A 20,719-nucleotide genomic window follows, 5' to 3' on the forward strand; every position below is an offset into this window, starting at 1 on the left:
CACGTCTCTCAGCTCTGCCTGGCCCCGCCTCAGCCACTCGGGCCACCGCCTCCTTTCCAGCCGACGCGAGAGGGGGATCCCGTGCCAGTGCCTTTAAGGGGCGGGACCACATGACCCGCCCCCTCGCGCGCCAGTAAGGGGAGGGGTGTGGGAGGAGGTGCCCGGGCGTGGGGAGGGGAGCGCGGCGTGCGCCGCTGCGCAGGCGCAGTGACCGGGCGACGGACCGTGTGTTTCCAAAATGGCGGCAGCGATGGATGTGGATACCCCGAGCGGCACCAACAGCGGCGCGGGCAAGAAGCGCTTTGAAGTGAAAAAGGTTGGGTCTCGCCAGCGCTTTCCTCAGGGAAGCTAGAGAGGCGCGGATCTGGCTGGCAGGCCCGAGGATGACCGAGGCGCGAAGGAAAAGGCTTCATTTCAGGGCGTTCCTGGGACCGGGTCCCAAGAAAGGAAGCCGGGGGGCGGGCCTTAGTGTTGATGGGCATGACGGCGGCCCACTGTTCGGAGCCGTGTTGGTTTCGCTGGGAGGCTGAGGGACCAATCACGTTGGTGCTTATTGAGATGCGCGGGGTTGCGAGTTGGCTGCGGGAGCCAAGCGCCGGAGCTGTCACTGGAGTGCTGAGGGTGGGGGAAGGGCAGGGTGGGGTGGGTGGAATGGGGAGTCCGAGCGACTGCGGCGGGTGGAGGATGGGGCAGTGCGGCGAAGGCCGGGAACCCGAGATCCCACGCACTGGAGGCCTCTGAGAATCCCGCTGGGTGATCCCTCTGCCCCGCCCCTTCTTGGAACTTGGGGTCCTCGTACTCTAAGGAGCCCCGACTTGGTCCTCGCCGAAGGGAGGCCTCCATTAGCGCCCTGTCTGGCCCTCACCCCCACTTAAATTCTCAACTGTAAAGCTTGGCTCCTCTGAGACGTCTACCGGTTGTCACAGGGTCCCCCTAGTCCTGTGCTTCTCAGTCACGTCCAGCCAGATCCTCTTCAACAACGACCAAAAAAAAAAAAAAAAAAAAAAAAAATTTAAGGCATGGTGGAAATTGGTCAAAGGAAAATGCGAGCCCATTTCTTGTGGCATTTAAGAAGGGTTGAGTACTAGTCTCAAGTGACCTGGTAAGAGTGGGAAAGGAAAAATGTGGAACCTGTCTTTTTGCATGAGATCCCTTTTAGTAGATTGCCAACAGTTTGGGAGAGGAGTGTCGATTCCCGCTCAAGATGAAGTAAATAAGTCTATGAAAATGCAGATCCTGAAGGAGGGAAGATGTTATTCCTGCAGCATCTAGCTAAGCACAAAACAATATTCCCCCTCCTATGGACTTTTTAAATTTTTTTTCTTTTTCTTTTTGGTGACTCATTGTGGTCACTGCTGCTCAGTTACAGCCAGCAGCCATATTGAAGAATAGTAGAAGTAGTGATGTGAAAAGTGCTGTAGAAATTTCTAGACCCTGAGAGCTGGGTTTGAAAGAGATGGAGGTTTGGGAAGTGGCACCAAATTAGTGGAGAATGGGGTGTTTGGAAGTATATATAATTGCAGAAGCGAGAGAGTTATAGTATTTAAGTACTACTTTTTGATAAACTCTTACTGGAATTATCTTAACTAAGAGACTAAATGTCCAAAAGTTAAGGATATTGTTTATTTGATAAGCCCTAAACAAAATCTAGTAAATTGTACTGATTGTTATGAAGTAATCTTGTAAGTTTTAAGTGATGACCTTGTTCTGTGTACTGACACTGGGTAACTGGTTATCCAGCTTATCCCGTGATTACCCACTTATGATCCAATCATCATCTTTGTTCATTCTGTTCTGAGCTTTCACTCCCTGCTCATACTTCCAAAGCTGCCTTACCAGCCAGTGTTTGCCTATGCAGATTTTGAGCTCTTGCAACTGCCAGAGAAACCTGCACAATAATTTGTTTGTCCTTATTAAACCTAAAACAGACATTTCAAATTATTTCTAATTTACTTACATTGATGCAGCTAAATTATTTTAAACTATAGGGGAAAATTAAAACATTACTCATTACTTTCTATGTTCATATACTCAATCTTTTAGAGAATGTGAAAGCATACAGGTAGCCTACTGTTGTCCTCTGATAAAATAAAAGAACAGTAATATCCAAAAATACCTTTGTTTGGTGGTCCCTGTCCCTATAGCTGCAGCTGCAGCGTAAAATCCTAAGAAGCATGTGTGTCATAAGGCGAGTGCATTGTTCCCCCTTTTTCTCTTTGCAGTGGAATGCAGTAGCCCTCTGGGCCTGGGATATTGTGGTTGATAACTGTGCCATCTGCAGGAACCACATTATGGATCTTTGTAAGTAATTGGAGAAGGATGGGAGGAAGTTGAGGAGGTTACAGAGATTGTGGCTGCCCTGATGTGATCAATTTTCTTTTTCACAAGGATGTAAACTATAGAGTGCTTGGGGTTTCTGCATCTAGTCTTTTGGTGTGTTCAAAATAAAATAGTTTTTTTTTTTTTTTTTTTTTTTTTTTTTTTTTTTTTTATGATGTCCTAGAAGCATACCCAGCTCTTAGAATAAATTACTAAATCTGAAGATGCCAAGGACACGTTTAGAATGAATAGTGGACACAGGCACTGTTGATTCTTCCTGTGTATTTCCCATCTCATACAGAGATATGAATGGAAGAATAAATTTTAAGCTAAAATATTCTGAGCTAGTTTTCGTTGGATTCAATTTATAGTCAGCCCTTCTTAATGTGCTGTGTTTACAGGTTCAAACAACCAGATTGCAAGTGTGTTATTTTAAATATTGCATCTCACTGGGTACATTGGTATGCACCTACAGTCCCAACTACTCAAGATGCCGAGGCAGGTGGATGACTTGAGCCCAGGAGTTTGAGGCCAGCCAGGGCAACATCATGATACCCTGTCTCAAAAAAAAACAAAAACAAAAACAAAATTTCCACCAAACTTACACAGACCTTTTCCTTGTCATTATTCCCTAAACAACACGGTATAACAACCATTTACATAGCATTTACATTCTGTTAGGTATTATAAGTAATCTAAAGAACTTAAAGTGTGTGGGGGAAGATGTGCAGAGATGGGATGCAAATACTACACCGTTTTATATAAAGGACATTTGATATCTGCAGGGTAGGTTAGGGTAGGGCAGTCCTGGAACCAGTTCCCCTCAGATACTAAGTGACAATTGTATGAAGAAAGGTCTAGCCAGGAATGGTGGTGCATGCCTGTCATCCCAGTGACTCAGGAAGCTGAGGCAGGAGGACTGCAAGTTTGAGGCCAAACTCAACAACTTAGTGAGACCCTGTTTCAAAAAAATAAAGGATTAGGGTATAGCTTAGTGATAGGATGTGTGCCTAGCATGTAGGAGGTCCTGGTTTCAGTCCCCAGACCACAAAAAAAAAAAAAAAAAAAAGAAATTGCCAGGCACGACCTGTAATCGCAGTGGCATGGGGGGCTGAGGCAGGAGGATCACAAGTTCAAAGCCAGCCTTAGCAAAAGCGAGGTGCTAAGCAACTCATTGAGACCCTATCTCTAAATAAAATGCAGAATAGTGCTGGGAACTCAGCCACTGAGTTCAATCCCTCTAACTGCCCCACCCCAAAGAAAGTCCAGGGAGTAAGTTTTTTGGTATTATATCCACATATAGTAAAAATAGCATCATTGCCAACATCTAAATAGGTAATCATTGAGGTAAAGAAATTTCATTTAAATCTCCATATATTTACAAATAAGTCAGCACTTAGATCTGATTATAGTTGTTGATGGACTGTAGAATGGGGCAAGAATATTGGTCATGCTGGGCACAGTGGTGCACGCCTGTAATCCTAGCAGCTTGGGAGGCTAAGGCAGGAGGATTATGAGTTCAAAGCCAGCCTCACAATTTATTGAGACCCTGTGTCTAAATAAAATATAAAAAGGGGCTGGGAATGTGACTCAGTGGTTAAGTGCCCCTGAGTTCAATCCCCGATAACAAAAAAAAAAAAAGAATATTGGTCACATCAGGAACAATTAAGGTTACTTTTTCACCTGGGTGCTAAAATGGTTTCTTACTGAAATGACAAATGGGGCAAAGAAACTTTAAGCTTATAGAATTAGAAGTATAGGCACTTATTGTTTTAGATTACTCTTGTATATTTCCACATCTTGAGCCCTCTTCTGTTCATCAGTAGTTTCTTGGGCCCTCTTTCCATTCCTGAAGAGCCATGTTTTTTTTTTTTTTTTTCTTCTTCCTCTTTTTGGTACCAGGAATGACCCAGAGGTACTTAAGCACTGAACCACCTTCCCAGCCCATTTTTTATTTTTTTATTTTGAGATGGGACCTTGCTAAGTTGCTGAGGCTTTGACTTGTGATCCTCCTGTCTCAGCCTCCTGAACTGCTGAGATTACAGTCATGTGCCACTGTACCTGGCTGCCATGACTTTTTTTAGGGCCCTTATATTACTCATTGCTTCTGCCTGGAACATGCCTGGAACATTTTACACCTCTTCTCCCTACTTCTGTCTGACACAACAGTATCCAGTGTAAGCCACAAATGTGAGCACATTCAGAATTAAAAATCTTGTACCCACATTAATAACAAACAGGTAAAATTGATTTTAATATTGTATTTTATTTAACCTGTGGCAACCATAATATTTTCAACATGTGATCAATGTGAAAAAAATGTAAGATACTGTACTGGTAGTGTAGCTTACTGATAGAACACCTGCTAAGCATGTGTGAGAACCTGGGTTGAATCCCTAGCACCTCAAAAAAAAAAAGAAAAAAAAAGCAGATACACTATTTTACATTCTTTATGTTTTTTTGTACCAAGTCTTGGTAATTTAGTGTATTTTGTACTTAAGCACATCTCAATTCAGACTAGCCACATTTCAGTTGTTCAGCCACATGTGGCTAATGCTTACATTATTGGGCAGTATAAGACTAACCCACAGTTGATCTTTGAATTTCACCTTGAATTAACTTTCTTCTTGGTGAGGGTAGTAGATATTGAACCCAGTGGTATTCTACCACTAAGCTATATTCCCAGTCCCCAGTCATTTATATTTTGAGAGAAAGTTTTTGATGAGTTGCCGAATCTTGCTTTGAATTTGTAATTCTTCCTCAGCCACCAGGTCACTGGGATTATAGGCATGCGTGTGCCACTGTACCTGACTTTGAAGACATTTTCCATATTTTCCTAGCCATGCTTACATACAGCACTCAGGCTATTGCGCTTCAGTTGAACATTCCCAAGATATCCTGCAGTTTGCCTTTATATTAATGATTTAATTAGGTATTCTCTGTCATGTCCATGTTATGTAGTATTGTATATCTAGCAAAGTGTCCAGTACATAGTAAATTCTCATTAAATATTTGCTAGATAAATAACAAAAACAAAATGGCAGAATAGTTTGATCATTGCAACTTAGAAACATGAATCAACTATTTTATATCAGCAGTCATGACATGTGCTGGTAGTTGGCATTTCTTGGCTGCTTTGAGCTTTGACCCTGTTTTCTTTTTCACACTGCAGTCAAAGCAAGTCAGCCACTACCATAGTGTTTAATATAGATGGAAGGAACCAATCACAGACAAAAACACTCCCAGTTTTAAATGTGTTTGGGTGGGTTTTTGATTGTGTGCTTGACAGTTTCTGTGCCTTGCATTTTACAGGTTGTACACAGAGAAATTTTACTTTCTTGAGACTCTCATCTGAAAATAGTTAATGATTTTATATAGCCCTGATTTTTTTCCCCCAACCTCTATATATAGGTCATTGGGTTCCTCTCTGGATGCAAGAGAACACTTCTTGGGAAGAACACAAAAGACAAATACCATTTATGTGTGCTCTTCTCTTAGAGTTGAATACTTGTGGGTTCATTGTAAAATTTCAGTTAGATACCTGTTCTGTTTCATATTTTAAATGCCCAATGAAGTAGAATATTGAACTCAACAAAATATGAGTGTATTTTCTTTTTTAAATCATGTCCTTTTTCATATTAGTGAGTATATTCTGGCATTTTACTAGGTACCAGGTTAAAATGGTAAATGAGACCAAGTCTTCACTCTTAAGAAATGTACGCCTTTGTCTGGCGTGGTGAAACACAAGAAAGAAATGTACCCCATTCATATTGACATTGAAGAGAAACCTGGTGCTACAACTTTAAAAAATAAATGGATTTCTGATTTTTTATAAAAAGACTTTTTGTTAAAGATGAAAACAAGTTTTGGGGTTGTTTATGCTGGGAACTGAACCCAGGACCTCATATTCTATCACAGAGCTACACCCCAGTCTGGAAAACTGGAATCTTGATTTAGCAATGGCCATTTTCCAATAAATGTGATCTGGCATTAAAAGGATAATTATATACATAACAGCAAATAAATAAAGAATGGTTATGGCTGTGTCTTAGTCAGACTCTCCTACAAAACATTCTTGGTCTGAAGACATACCCTTTGAGTCTACATCACTACTACAAGCATTCTTATAGTTTTGTATTCATTTTACATTGTCCCATATCTTGGTTGTTTTAAATAGTTGTCGAAATACACATTCTACAAGATGTTACTTTCTTTTAAATTTAAAATTTTTTTCCTTTAAGTTATACATGACAATAGAATGTACTGTGAATCTTATTCCACATTAAGAGGGCACCTTCATCTTGCACCCGACCTTCACCCATAAAGACCTTGGCATCTTTGTAAAACTATGAATCCATCATTGTTTTGAAGATGTGAAATCGGTCCTCTTTTGCAGAGAAACTCATGGCTTCCCTAGCAGTCCTTTGGTGGTACCATTCTTGTATCAGAGTTTAGAAGTTCCCAAGCTTTATAAATCACATAAGTTCTGCCTGGCAGGGTGTGTGTAGTTGTCTGCGCTGTGTTGACAGTGAACAGTTCCTGCCCTTATTTAAAGTAACTTGACTCAACCCCATTCCTCCCTCTCTTGCACCAAAAGCCTGAAAACAATTTTTGCTTGTTTGTTGTGGTGCCAGGGATTGAACCCAGAAGTGTTCTACCTCTGAACTACATCTCCAGCCCTTTCTTTTTTCTTTGAATTTTATTTTGAGATAGGGTCTCACTAAGTTGCCACAGGCTGCCATCAAACTTGTGATCCACCTGTCTCAGCACCTCGAGTTGCTGGAATTACAGGCGTGCACCACTGTGCCTAACTCATAATGTCGTTTGATAAATGTTATAAAAAATAATAAGTATTATGAGTGCTTGAAGGAAAGGAAAACGACTCAGCATGGGGATTAGAAGAAGCTTCAGTCTGGAAGCAGGGATTTAAGTTGGATCTTGAATGACAGGAAGGAGAGTGGTGGAGGGGAGAATGGACCATATCACAAAGGGGGCTTGAGGAATTCCTGAGGTGAATGTGTCATGGCCACAGCCAGAAGAACTTAAAATACCTGTTAATGATTATACCTTGAAACTTTGGTTTTTTTTACTTTAATAGTAATTGAGGCTTTTACTTAGCTTGTTTCATAACACATAGTCTTCACATTAGAGGATCCAAATTGACATCAATTTGGGATTTTATTTTCTCTCTCTTATATATCATAGTGTATTCATAGCTCCGTTAAATTCTTTTGCATGTATGTGTGAATTTTAAAATATGGAATGCTTTACAAATTTGCTCTCATCTTGCACAAGGGTCATGCTCTTACTTTCTGTATCATTCCAGCTTTAGTATATGTGCCGCTGAAGCAACCATGCCCTGAGAAATTTTTTTTTCCTTTTTTTTTTTTTTAATTAGTGCATTATAGTTATGATGGGATTTGTTGTTACATATTCATACAGGCACACAATATAACAATTTGGTCAGTATCACTCCCCAAAACTTCCTCCCCTCCCTCCCCAATAAATTCTTAAATATATATCACAGATCACAGTCTCTCTGTTCTTCCCAGATGACAAACCAAATTCACTCTGTAGTGTGAATCAGTGGCAAAAGCAAGTTCTGTGATTTCAGATACTTTGCCTTTCATAATTTTGAGGGGGGTGCTTACTATGTGATATCTCTTCCCCTAAGATACCCATTAACATCTCAGCATTATCTTTTTACAGTTTCACCATTTTCCATTTGTGATAGTTTGAAGTAATTATACCCTACTAAATAGTCCTGGTCTTCCCCAAAGCTTTTTATTCTTCAGAAGGGAAACTCCCTTTGGTTATCATCTTCAGAAAAAGCAAACTCTATATTAGTAAATCTTATTCTTTGAATATTTATCCCCAGTGGAGCTTTACCCATCAGTTCTCAATCTCAGATTTTTATTCTCTTTAAATTTTCTTCTCTTCCTTTATAAAATTGATATTTGGGTACATTTGCAGTTATTTGCTTGACTTCAAAGACAGCATCACCTCACAGGCAGCTAGCATCACACAGAGGTGGACCTCAAATCTAACCTTTCAGCTTAATAAGTTTGCTTTGCTTGACAGTGATTTGAAGAATTTTGAGTTGATGCTTGTACCCAAAGGTGCACAAGGACCTCTTCACCCCTCCACCTTTTAGTAGGCTTCTACTGCATTTCAGGTTCCTTCCTGACCCCTTTAGGGACTGGAGGGTTACCCACTAAGACTTTGGGCTATAAGGCCTGGTGCTGGAAGGGCCTAAGAGGAAGCGTTCAGCAAAAATAGGGAAAAGGCAGCAGCTCTGAGAACAGCAAGTCATCAGGTGACTTAACCAAATTTGGAGGAAGCACTCATATTTTAACAATTCAGGTTATGCTCAGATTTTAAAAGCAATTTTCCTATTTGTTAACACAGTTTTAAGCAAGAATAGGAAATCTTGCTGCTAAGTCACATTTCTGTCTTCTCTATTCTACACCCTTTTTCACATTCATTAAAAAACAGTTATGGCTAATTAACCACCTGAGGATTGCTTAGCTGCTCCAGGTTGAAAGGTTGCTGCTCTCAGGTCCAGTGATTCTGTTCCTCTTGTTCCCACAGGCATAGAATGTCAAGCTAACCAGGCATCTGCTACTTCCGAAGAGTGTACCGTTGCGTGGGGAGTCTGTAACGTAAGGAAACGTCTTTACCTATCAGCATGGCTTGTAAACATATTGCCACTTTTCCTGCTTTGCCAGTCTTGAAAATAACTAGGAAAAAAATGACTAGCCCACCTTTCTCCCAAAAGGTATACAAATAGTACAAAAGATTTTAAATCCTCATACTGTTCACCTGTAACAGGATAAACATAATTAGTTATTACAAAGAAGTATTAGTTTGTCTTAATTATGAAGTACACCTAGTTTTGTTTGCAGTATTTTGAGGATTTGTCTTTGGGACAGACCTTTTTAAGGTCAAGTGTCTGTGGAACTAAGATTGGTGGATAAGTTGAGTTTTTAAGTCTGTGTGTGTGTGTGTGTGTGTGTGTGTGTGTGTGTTTTAAATGTGGTAAATGTACTAAGTTAGGATTTTTTTTTTAATATGGCTCATCAAAAAGAAAAGAGCAGATGTGGTGGCACACACCTGTAATCTCAGTGACTCGGGAGGCTGAGGGAGGAGGATCATGAGGTTGAGGTCAGCCTCAGCAATAAAATAAAAATTTTAAAAAGGACTGGGGTTGTGATTCAGCGGTTACTGGGTTCAATCCCTGGTACCCCAAAAGAAAGAAATTTTTTAAAAAAGGAAAATATGACTCATGCCAGAAATGTTTTGTGTGGCATTGTATGTGTCTGGCCTTCCAGGGTGTGACAGCTGTGAAGGGTAACACATCAAGTGTCATTTCTAGCTTGTGTTGAAAAGTCATCCTTTGAGCCACATAGACCTAGTCACGTGAGTTAAAGTTATCCTATCCAGACCTCCTGTGCCAAGGGGACAGAGCCCACAGCTCCCAGCACAACACAGGGAGTTCCAGGTTCTGGGGTCAGACTACCAATCCATGTTTTATTTACTAAGTGACTTCAGGCCAAGGTATTTAACGTCTCTAATCCTGGATCCCTTCATGTAAAATTGGGTGGAGAGCAGGCCACATAGAACTGTAGTCAAGATTAAGTGGTTTAATGTTAAAAAATGTTTGGAACTTTGGGCACGTAGTCAGCATAAGCTTGTGTTAACAACTCTAAATAAATGGAAATTTAGGGTTGAGGTTAGTGGACAGATGATAGTTCTCAGTGCTTCTTGTGTGGATTTGAAACTCCTGTCTCTACCCAGGCCTGTAGTGCATATTCTTCATCCTCTGTCAGGACCCTTTGGCCAGTTTCACAGTAGTCCACATTGGCCAAAGGATAACTGTCATCACTTGTGGGGATATAGAGAGTACATGGGCTCTTTGCTCTCCTTGACATTCAGGCATATCTTGAGGATCATATTCCTTTGTGTGGAAGGAAAAGGGGTGGATTTCCCCGTTAGTTTGGCTAATGAAAGACTCACTTAGAGATCCTGCCATGAAGAACTGGCATAGTGTGCTAGAAGCCAGTCTTGAGTGCTAGTTCTGAGTCTTCTACAAACCCGCTCCATGAATTAGGCAAGTCACTTGTCTGGGTTTCAGTTTCCTGTCTGTAAAGTTCAGATAATACTATCTGTCATGCCTGCTTGCCAGGGTTGCTGTGAGGCTCAACTGAGGTAATACATGTCAGCATCTGCAAACTGTGGAGTATGTCAAGTCTCCTCTGTGAATTGTACATTGTCTGCTAAATACATCCACTAGTATGTCTTAGATTACTAATGGGAAGAAAGTTGGGATCAGAATGCTCAGGGATGTTGTCACCTGCCCTGAAGTCTCATTTGAAGCCCCACTTGCCCTTGAGCACTTGCTGTCGTCTCAGGGACTTGGGTAAAGGTCCCTGTGCTTCAGCAGAGTGCTTAGTAGGGGAAGTGGGAGATGGAGGTGGGTATCTTGCATGCCCTTGCATGAGCCTTTTCTCAGCACCTGGGGTTGAGAAAAATGTCTCGGCTTTCTGCCTCTTGGAGAATCTGCCTGTTTCCTTTTTCATGTTGAGTTGTGTGAGAACCAGCAAGAGTGGGATCTTCCAGAAGGCTGTCATTCTGTAAGAATGGAATGATGAGAGTCCACAGTGTGCTAGCTGTGGATCCCTTTCTCAATTACTGAATTATATTTTTGTTGCCAAAAGACAGTTCACAAGATGATAATCTATGCGGTAAGATTTCTTAGATTCCGTGAGTATTCTGGGAGACATAATCAGATTTCAAAGTTGTTATTAAACCAAGCCTACAAAAACTTTGGTTTTGGTGGGGTGTGTCTGTATTCCTCTCCTGTGCCCCACCAATCACAGATTAAATGAGGGGGAATCCTTGCTGCTCCTCTTAATGCTCTCATATGAGTGGGGCAGGAGGAAGAAAAGTGTCCATTGCTGTCCCTAACTAGCATTTGCATGTCATCAACTCACACCAAAAGGCTGCACATAGATTCTCCTTTTCCCAAATCCAAGCCAACTCCTAGTCGCCTGTTAGTTACCAGTGTTCTTGGAATTCTTGCCTTTTTACTTCCTGTCTTTGTCATGAAAACAGCCTGTTGATACTCTTTCAGCTGCTTATATATAGCTTGTACCTCAGAGTACTTTTCTTTTTAATCCCAATTTTCCTTTTTACAACAAAATTCTTCATTAAAGTCTTATTAAGTGCTGAGCTCTTGTGTTATCAGTATTATTTATGAATGAATTTGGAAGTAAAGTTCCTTTGATTAGAGTTGAGCGGGGAGGAACCTGTCTTGGTCCTCGGTAGCAGTGGCAGTGTACTCCCTACAGAGGGAGAGGAGCCTCATTCTTCACGGGTGGGAGGAGGCTAGAGGCTGGTGACTGGTGACTGGTGACCAGGATTGGGGAAGTTTGGAATCTGTGTGTGCCCAGATCCTCCTTTCTCAAGGAAAGTAGAAGCATCCCCAAATAGGCTAAATGGGACCAGCAGCCACATTCCATATTCCTTAAAGAGAAGAGAAGAGAGCTCACTGCAGGAACATACTCTGTGCTCCCTAAATAATTTCATCAGTAATACTGGCATTTCTAACAAATGTGTTTGTTGGAAATATCCTTGTACAAGGGGACCGAGGTATGGTCCTTTGTAGAACTTTTGCCCGTCGTTATTTGCTCTTGTTCTCCAACCCGTGGTATGTATTGCTGCACTGTCTGGTGAGAGATATTGTCAGTAGATGGTGAAGCTTGCACGGAATTGTTTTTAATGAAATACATCTTTTCTTTCAGCATGCTTTTCACTTCCACTGCATCTCTCGCTGGCTCAAAACACGGCAGGTGTGCCCGTTGGACAACAGAGAGTGGGAATTCCAAAAGTAGGTATCTCTGGCCCTTGGCACTGTTACAAACCTGGGCTTTGTAATTAGTCCCGTTTACTGACTTGCCCCAGGCTGAAAAAAGATGGTGACATGGAACATGGCTTGTTTTTTAAACTAACTTTTGGTTAATTAACCAAGAACTTGTGGATTAGCCAACATTAAAAGTTTGCAAGGGCTGGGGAGATAGCTCAGCTGGTAGAGTGCCTTCCTCGCAAGCACAAGGCCCTGAGTTCGATCCCCAGTACCGCAAAAAAAAAAAAAAAGTTTGCAGCCTGGACTGAGTGACTTAGGAGGCTGAGGCAGGAGGATCAGGAATTCATAGCCAACCTCAGCAAAAGTGAGGTGCTAAGCAACTCAGTGAGACCCTGTCTCTAAATAAAATACAATATAGGGCTGGGGATATGGCTCAGAGGTTGAGTACCCGAGTTCAATCCCCAGTACCCCCCTGCCCATGCAGCCTGGGGTTTCCCAGCCTTCTAGTGTCTGTAAAAGTAGATATATGCAGACTCAGTGGCACACACCTGTAATCCAGTAACTCAGGAGCCTGAAGCAGGAAAACTGCAAGTTTGAGGAGAGCCTGGGTAATTTAGTGAGACCCTATCTCAAAATCAAAAAAAAAAATTTTAAGAAAAAATAAAAGTAGATAACATAGGGATATGCAAACTATTACATTTATTTATTTATTTATTTATTTATTTATTTATTTTATTTTTTATTTTTTTATTTCGTACCAGGGATTGAACTCAGGGACCTTAACCACTTAGCCACGTCTCCATTTATTCATTTATTTTTTGGTATCAGGGATTAAACCCAAGGGCACTGAGCCACATCTCCAGCCCTTTTTATTTTTTATTTTAAGACAGGTCTCACTAGATTGCTTACAGTCTTGATAAGTTGCTGGGGCTGGCTTCAGACCTACATTCCTCCTGCCTTGGCCTCCTGAGCCACTGGGATTACAGGCATGCACCTAGCTGCATTTCTAAAATCACATTCCTATTGGTTTAGCTCATGCTGATTCTGATTAATTCTAGTACAGCTTTTGTGACTATCTTGATTTATTTATTTATTTATTTACTTATTTTTTCTTTTTTTAGTATTTTGTGGTACTGGGGATTGAACCTAGGACCTCACAAAAGCTAGACAAGTGCAAGACAGGGTCTTGCTGAGTTGCCTGGACTGAACTGCTTCAGTCTTCTGAGTAGCTGGCATAGGCATGCACCCCCTATGCCCGGCCCCTTGATTAAATTTGTATTACATAAATCATGGCATGGTAAACTTTTAATTCAAGTGATTAAGCGGCTACTCCACAAAAATGAGTCTATCTCCATATATGTACTTGCATATATATGGGTATTTCTTTTTCTTAACATAAATTTAATCCTTCTATGATTCACTTTTTTCATTTTTTTATATTTTGAATATATTTATAACACACTTCCTTCTTTCTTTGTGTAGATGTATCATCATTTTTTAAAATCGGTCCCAGTTGATTGACATTTGGGTTTCCAGTTTCCACTGTTCAAAGCAGTGTGTAGGGATGAGCGTCGTTATACATGAGACTCTGTGTGTGTGTCCAAGTATATGTGTAGCAGTAATTCCTAAAGAGGGATTTCTGGGTGAAGAATATGTGAATTTTTACTTTTGATAAATAGTGTCAGTTTTTCCTTTCCTAGGAATATGTGTCATTCACACTCCCTGTGACAGTGCAGCTGAGTGCCTCTTTCTTCATTTCCTGCCAGTGCTCTGTGTCAAACTTTTCCATCTTAGCCACTCTGACAAGTGAAAATTAGGATTCAATTTACATTTTTTTTTAAGTTTTTAGTGGGGCTGGGCAAATTTCTTTTTTTTTTTTTTTTTTTTTAACGTTTCATACAATTTTCTGGAACTGCCTAGGAGTGTGTGTGTGTGTATCCTGTCTGTTGTTTATCTGTTGAATTATTGATCATTTGCATTGTCATCTATTTATGGAAAGGGAGATTTTCATGTAAATAAAAGTTCTTGGTGGCACTTGGAATTGAACCCAGTGGTGCTCTACTACAGAGCTACATCCCCAGCCCTTTTTATTTTATTTTGAGACAGGGTGTCACTAAGTTGCTCAGTCTGGCCTTATACTTAACCATCCTTCTGCCTCAGCCTCCCAAGTAGATGGAATTACAACTGTGCTGTTGTGCCTTGTTGCTAAATATGAGTCTTTATAAACAAGATATTACTCGATTTTAAAAACAAAAATATTGGATTATTTAGTTCATGAAATATTTGGGAATTGTTTATCACAGTAGTTTTGCTTTTAGATTCAATAATTTTTAAAAATGTAATACTTGTAGGTGAACAGCATGCCTTTATCTTATTTGTTTGTTTATTTATTTATTTTTGGTACCAGGGATTGAACTCAGGGGCATTCAACCACTGAGCCACATCCCCAGCCCTGTTTGCTGAGACTGACTTTGAATTCCTGATCCTCCTGCCTCTGCCTCCCAAGCTGCTGGAATTACAGGAGTGCACCACAATGCAGCTTTTTATTTGTTTATTTTTATGTGGTGCTAAGGATTGAACCCAGTGCCTCACATGCTAGGCAAGCGCTGTGCTACTGAGCTACAGCCCTAGACCTCGATAATTTATTTTGGTAAAAAACTTAAGAGGTATCAAATGCTTAATCATTTTTTAAGACACCTACCAAATATTCACTGTGTCTCAGACTATGTGTGAAGTAATGTAAGCACAAGTAGTGTAAGACATAAAAATGTTTCTGATAGGAATGTTCTTCCCAGGTAGAAGAACTTCCCTAAGTTTTCAAGAGGACTTTTAATTGGCTCTGCCTTAGAGCAGACCCACGGCTCCATTTTAGACACACAGTCTTGTGCTGCCCATTACACACATCCAGAGCTAACCAAGAATTTAGGAAGGTGATGAACTGCTCATGTTGGGTTTGGACACTGCTGCCTTACCTAACCGGTAATTTTCCCCAGTGTTGGTTATCAGTGCATTGGGAAAACAGTCAAGAGGAACAGATTCTTACTTTTGTTTTTTTCTTTTTGGTGGTGGTGGTGGGTGGGTTACTGGGGATCAACCCAGGAACCTTTTTTCACTGAACCTGGCTGTGCTGGTTCTTTTTGGGCAGTTTGCCTCTGGTCAAAATTATTTATTATATGGATAGAGACAAGGACACCAGAACTCTGGATCTCAGCTTCCACCATCCAGGATTATCAGATTCGTTAAGTACTTCTCATAAGCAGTCCACTTGAACATCGTCTAAAAAAAGGCAGTGTGCCAAATTCCACTCAGGTTAGAGCTCCAGTGTATGTTAATGGGCTGCAGAAACAACCAAGAAGTTGTCTTATCAGATTAAAGAATGATGAAAGAGGGCTGGGGAGATAGCTCAGTTGGTAGAGTGCTTGCCTTGTAAACACAAGGCCCTGGGTTCGATCCCCAGCACCCAAAAAAAAAAAAAAAAAAGACCTTATAAGAATGATGAAAGATGGGTGTGGTGGTGGGAGGCAGAGTCAAGAGGGTTATAGGTTCAAGGCCAGCCTCAGGAATTTATTGAGACCCTGTCTCAAAATAAAAAATAAAAAGGGGTAGGAATGTAGCTCAGTGTAAAGTGTCTGGGTTCAGTCCCCAGTGCCATTTAAATAAATAAAGATTCAATAAGTTAAATAATGAAGGATCTTGTGTTTCAGAAATTTATATGTAGAAAAAAATTTCCTGGCCTTGTTTATCTTATAATCTTGTTAGGGTCAGACTTGGTTTTCTGGGGAAATTTCAACCCCCTGAAATTCATGCCTTGTTTCCCCACAGTTCTCTGTGAGGTGCTGAGTGGAATCAGCTATAACTGGAACTGGTGATAGATTTTGAAATTGAAGTCTGTTCCGTTGCTGTCCTCGATGTTTGCCTTATCAAGATTCCTGAGCACTAGAATTGAGGTGGAAACAGGCTCTGTGGCCAGGGGAGACGGGAAGCTCTCAGGCCGTTTCTGAGCCACTGGTGGGGGAACTGATGGAGTTCCCTTTCACAGCCACCAGCAGCAGCTCCCCCTTGTCACCTTCCTAATAGTGCCCAGCATCTGTGTTCCCTCAGAAAAGCTGTCCCCAGGAGGGGAGGGGCAGTGAAGAACGGGCAAAGGTCGGCTTGGTCCTGGTCTTGGAGCACATTTGTGATCACTCACTTCTTCCCAAAGTTCTAACTATGCAGCTTTTGCTCATATGCTTAAGGAGGTTTTGTAGTCTCAGGAAATTACTGTGAGATTAAAGATGTGATTTACTTTGTCTTTCAGGTATGGACACTAGAAAAAGAGCATTCTTCCATCAAGCTTAACTGTTTTGTTACTCATTTAGTGACTTGCCCTCCTGTTAATTATAAAATAGATAGAACTGTGTCTTTTCTCCTTTGTCTTTTCAGTTTGCTTCCTGCAACCATATTGTATTGTGTGTCTAATAAAGTCCAGTTGAATTCTAGAATGGATGCTGTCTCTTGTGTATCTGGAAAAAATGGACATAAGCAAAAGTTCCCCTCTGCCAGAACTGGAAAGCTAGCTTTTTACTGTGAAGTATGTGTTCATTAGTGCTAGAGCAGAGACGTCCTAGAGTGCATCACTTGGTCACAAGAAATCTGGCCTAGCAAGGGGCAGTGTGGATCACCCGAAGATTCTGGTCAGCTCTGTGTTCCTCCTCTGCAACATCAGTGGCTGCTGAATGAGGGAAGAACATGGAACTTGGAGTCATCGAACTCAACTAAGTCTGGTTCCATAGCCTGTTCCTGTTGGCAACCTTGGGCGAGTGGATTCTGCTCTGAGTTTTCCTCTCTAATGTGGGCTTCTAAGGACTACATGACATCATGTGGGCACAGTAAGAGGCCTTGTATGACGTAAAACTACTGTACAAATGTTAGCTCTGATTGTATAGGACGTGTTACTTTCTCTTAGCTTAGAAAAATAAGCTTTAAAAAATTGTAATGTATAAACTTAACTGACAGTCATTTTGAACTCAAGTTAAAAACTTGTCAGACTTGGGTTGAGGCTCAGTGGTAAGGCACTTGCCTAGCATATGTAAGACCCTAAGTTCAATCTCTAGCACCATAAGAAAAAATGTTTGTTTAGCCAGATACAGTGGCATGCACCTAAATGCCAGCTACTTTAGAAGCAGAGACAGAGGATTACTGAGCCCAGGTGTTCAAGCTCAGCCTGGGCAACAGAACAAGAACTTAACTTTAGAATGTTTGGGGCTAGGGGTGTAGCTCTGTGATAGGGCACTTGCCTACCATAGAGGAGGCCCTGGGTTCCATCCCAAACACTATAAAAAAGAAAAACTGATGTCCTTTTAAATTGAATTAACCAGAGTTCAAGTTTCCCTCATCACCACCCCTTTGCAATTTGTTTCAATATCTTGGCTATGGAAGGATTTGCCTGTTCTTATACTAATTAAATGGCTATGTAGAGTCTTCAAGTGAGAAGCAGTGGAGTTTATTACAGTGGTTTTTGTGTGGTCTGAGGGTTCCTGGCAGTTTGTGAATCCCTTTCAAGGGGTTCATGAAGTTCTCCCTCCATCTGCAAATCCATATGAAACCAACTTTTTCTTTATTTACTTCGACCAAAGCAACGTATCAAACCAACAAGCAGACTTGAGTATCCAACTGTCTTCTATTAAATTAGATGTAAATGAGATTGGTGAAAATGTGAAACAGTGCTACTCCTTTCTTTTGTTTTAAAAATGATTTTAATAAAAGTATTTATGTTAATATGTGATGTTTCTGTACTTTTTAAATTATTTTTAAGATTCCTCTGTTGTGCCAGGTGTGGTAGCATACACCTATAATCTCGGTGATACTAGAGGCTGAGGCAGGAGGGTCTCAAGTTTAAGACCAGCCTCAGCAACTTAGTGAGGCCTGTCTCAAAGTAAAAACCAAAAGAGGGCTGGGAATGTAGCTTAGTGGTAAGAGTTCAATCTGAGTTCAATCTCCAGTACCACACACGAAAATACTACTTAGTGGGTGCTGGGGCGTAGTTCAGTGATACCATGGCTAGCATGTGTGAGGCTTTGCGTTCCATCCCCAGCATCAAAAAAAAAAAAACCCACAAAACTCGGGTTCTCAATTTTCAGGATCATAAAAGGGGTTCTGAGGTTAGAAATTTTAAGAACCTCTATCTTAAAGTTTAAGAAATTCGGCTAGGTGTGGTGGCACACACCTCTAATCCCAATGGCTTGGGAGACTGAGACGGGGATTGCAAGTTCAAGGTCAGCCTCAGCAACTTAGCAAAGCCCTAAGCAACTTAGTGAGACCCTGTCTCAAAAAAAAGTGGGTGGGGATGTAGCTCAGGGTTAAAGTACCTCTGGGTTAAATCCCCAGTGCCAAAAAAATAATTAAGAACTTCAATGTCTAATGAGAATCAAACCGGTCTTCCCCTGTGAGCGCCCACATTGTTCCTGGTAACACAAGCACTAAATGGAAGCACTGCTCCTGTTACCATTTTAGGGCTACCACCTTCTACAAAAGAACCTTCCTGTAAGCCCTTTCCAGTGGGTATTCAAACTGCACAAATACTTCCCTAACAAATGCATTACATTTCACAAGGGTGACACATCTGGAGAGTTCTGCCTGGGTGTTCATCAGGATTCTTGGTTGCAGAGTACAGAAGTCCAGCTTCTGCTCAGGCAAGAAGGAAATTTCTTGGAGGGCTGGAGGGTTATGTAATGCAGCAGAAGAAAGGGCCAGGGATGCAGCTGGATCTAAGAAGGGAATCCACGTGGCTGGGATTCTCACTTCTGCTCTGGCAGAGAGGAGCTTCATAGGACAGGAAATCTCTGGATGCTGCCACTTCCTCTGCCACCTCCCACAGGAGAGAAGCTAACTGCAAGCTCTGATTCCAAAAACCCCTATGGGACAGGTGCCCATTCCTGATCTAATTGGTAGGTTCACACAGAAATACAGGGACTGCCTTGAGAACCTCATAGTTGGAACAGAAGGTAAGGGTTCCCAGAAGAACCGGAATGGTGTGGGTCAGACAAAACAAGAAGTGTCTATTAAACCCCGGTAGGAGCGTTTCTTACATTGAGCTAAAATGTCTGTTCATAACATACATCCAGTTATTCTTGGGCTGCCTTATGAAACTCGTGGACATAGATCTTCCTTCCCTGAAAGAGCTCTTCAAATATTTGAGGACAGCTAACATGTCTCCTTCCCAGCTCCCAGTCTCCTCCAAGCTGAAGCACCTGAGTCTGGTTCCTCATATGTTGTGGTTTCTGACCCTTGGTCATCCTCGTTGCCCTCCCTAAGTGTCCTCCAGTTGGCCAGTGCCCTTCAAAGATGCAGTGCCATAGACTGAAAAATGCTATGTGGTTGCGGTGGGGTTACTACCACTTCAGATCAAATGCTGCTCTTCCACGAGGGTCTATAGACCACTCTATCTCAAACTTCCAGTGAGCAAGAATATCAACTTGGGAATTTTTAAGAGGCATATTCTAGCTGGGTATGGTAGTGCACACATGTAATCCCAGCGGCTTGGGAGGCTGAGGCAGGAGGATTGTGAGTTCAAAGCAACCTCAGCAATTTAGCAAGACCCTAAGCAACTTAGTGAAACCCTGTCTCAAAATAAAATATAAAATGGACTGGGAATGTGGCTCAGTGGCTAAGCGCCTCTGAGTTCAATCCCCAGTGCCAAAAAAAAAAAATTTAAATTTGAAAAAGGTCATATTCTGAGTTGGTCTGGGATAGATCTGAGATCTAAGAAAGTACATTTTACGTTCCTGTCCTCTACTCAGAGGATGCTCCTACTGCCCACCTGTGGACCACGCTACACAGGTCATTATGATAGGATTTAGTTGCAGTCAACTAAATCGCCACGTCCTTCTCTCAAGAACAATGACTAACTCCTCCTTTTTTATCTTCTGGTGCTATTGACTTAAGAAAAACAAAAGCAAACCCTAATTGCAAACTTCTTTGTTTACCTCTATTAAATTTCTTCTTGCCAGCTGCAGATTTTGTGATTTCAACTTAGCTTGTTAAGTTCTTTGAATCTTGGGGCTGGTGTCGTAGCTCAGTGGTAGAGTGCTTGCCTCACACATGTGAGGCACTGGGTTTGATCCTCAGCATCACATAAAAATAAATAAAATGAAGGTGTTGTGTCCCTCTACAACTAAAAATATTTTTTAAAAAAGTTCTTTGAATCTTGATCCAAACATCATTAATGGAGTTATTTACTGAGCACCTACTGTGTGCTGTGCCACAGAAAGAGAGAACTGACAAAGTCCCTGCTCTCAAGTAGGCCAATTCTAGTAGCAGGGGTGGCTGAGAGGACAAATGAGAAGGTGGGAACTGATTCTGCAGAGGCTGATCATGAAGCCCTCTCTGCTCGGTTTTCCTTCTGACAGCCTTGCCTGTGGAGCTCTTCTTCCATCTCCTGAAGATCTGCTGTCAGGACAGAGGTTCTGCTGCACCTGGGAGACCCCAGCCTCCCCTACAGTCACGGGTGTCCTGGACTTCCAGATGGGCCGGAAGAGCTGATCTCTGCTGAGATCC

The 20,719-nt window shown here is 41.6% G+C and overlaps 1 protein-coding gene and 1 non-coding gene across 2 annotated transcripts; one reads left to right on the forward strand and one right to left on the reverse strand.

The window, feature by feature from the left end:
• Positions 1-175: 175 nt before the first annotated feature.
• Positions 176-16,662, forward strand: Rbx1 (ring-box 1). Its single transcript, XM_047550577.1, has 5 exons — positions 176-316; positions 2,223-2,301; positions 8,911-8,981; positions 12,123-12,208; positions 16,482-16,662. The coding sequence occupies exons 1-5, from the start codon at positions 239-241 to the stop codon at positions 16,492-16,494; spliced, it is 327 nt and encodes a 108-aa protein (XP_047406533.1). The 5' UTR covers positions 176-238; the 3' UTR covers positions 16,495-16,662.
• On the reverse strand, positions 7,571-7,672 carry LOC124984099 (U6 spliceosomal RNA). Its single transcript, XR_007108561.1, has one exon. It is a non-coding gene; the product is annotated as a U6 spliceosomal RNA (small nuclear RNA).
• Positions 16,663-20,719: the final 4,057 nt, after the last annotated feature.

The sequence above is a fragment of the Sciurus carolinensis genome, chromosome 4 (assembly GCF_902686445.1).
Source record: "Sciurus carolinensis chromosome 4, mSciCar1.2, whole genome shotgun sequence".
Lineage (NCBI taxonomy): Eukaryota > Metazoa > Chordata > Mammalia > Rodentia > Sciuridae > Sciurus > Sciurus carolinensis.

Bases quoted from the DNA above. Each gene is read 5' to 3' on its own strand.
- Rbx1 (XM_047550577.1), top strand. From the start codon at position 239: ATGGCGGCAGCGATGGATGTGGATACCCCGAGCGGCACCAACAGCGGC. The intron at 317-2,222 runs GTTGGGTCTCGC...TTCTCTTTGCAG, and splicing joins AGCGCTTTGAAGTGAAAAAG to TGGAATGCAGTAGCCCTCTG. The intron at 2,302-8,910 runs GTAAGTAATTGG...TTGTTCCCACAG, and splicing joins GAACCACATTATGGATCTTT to GCATAGAATGTCAAGCTAAC.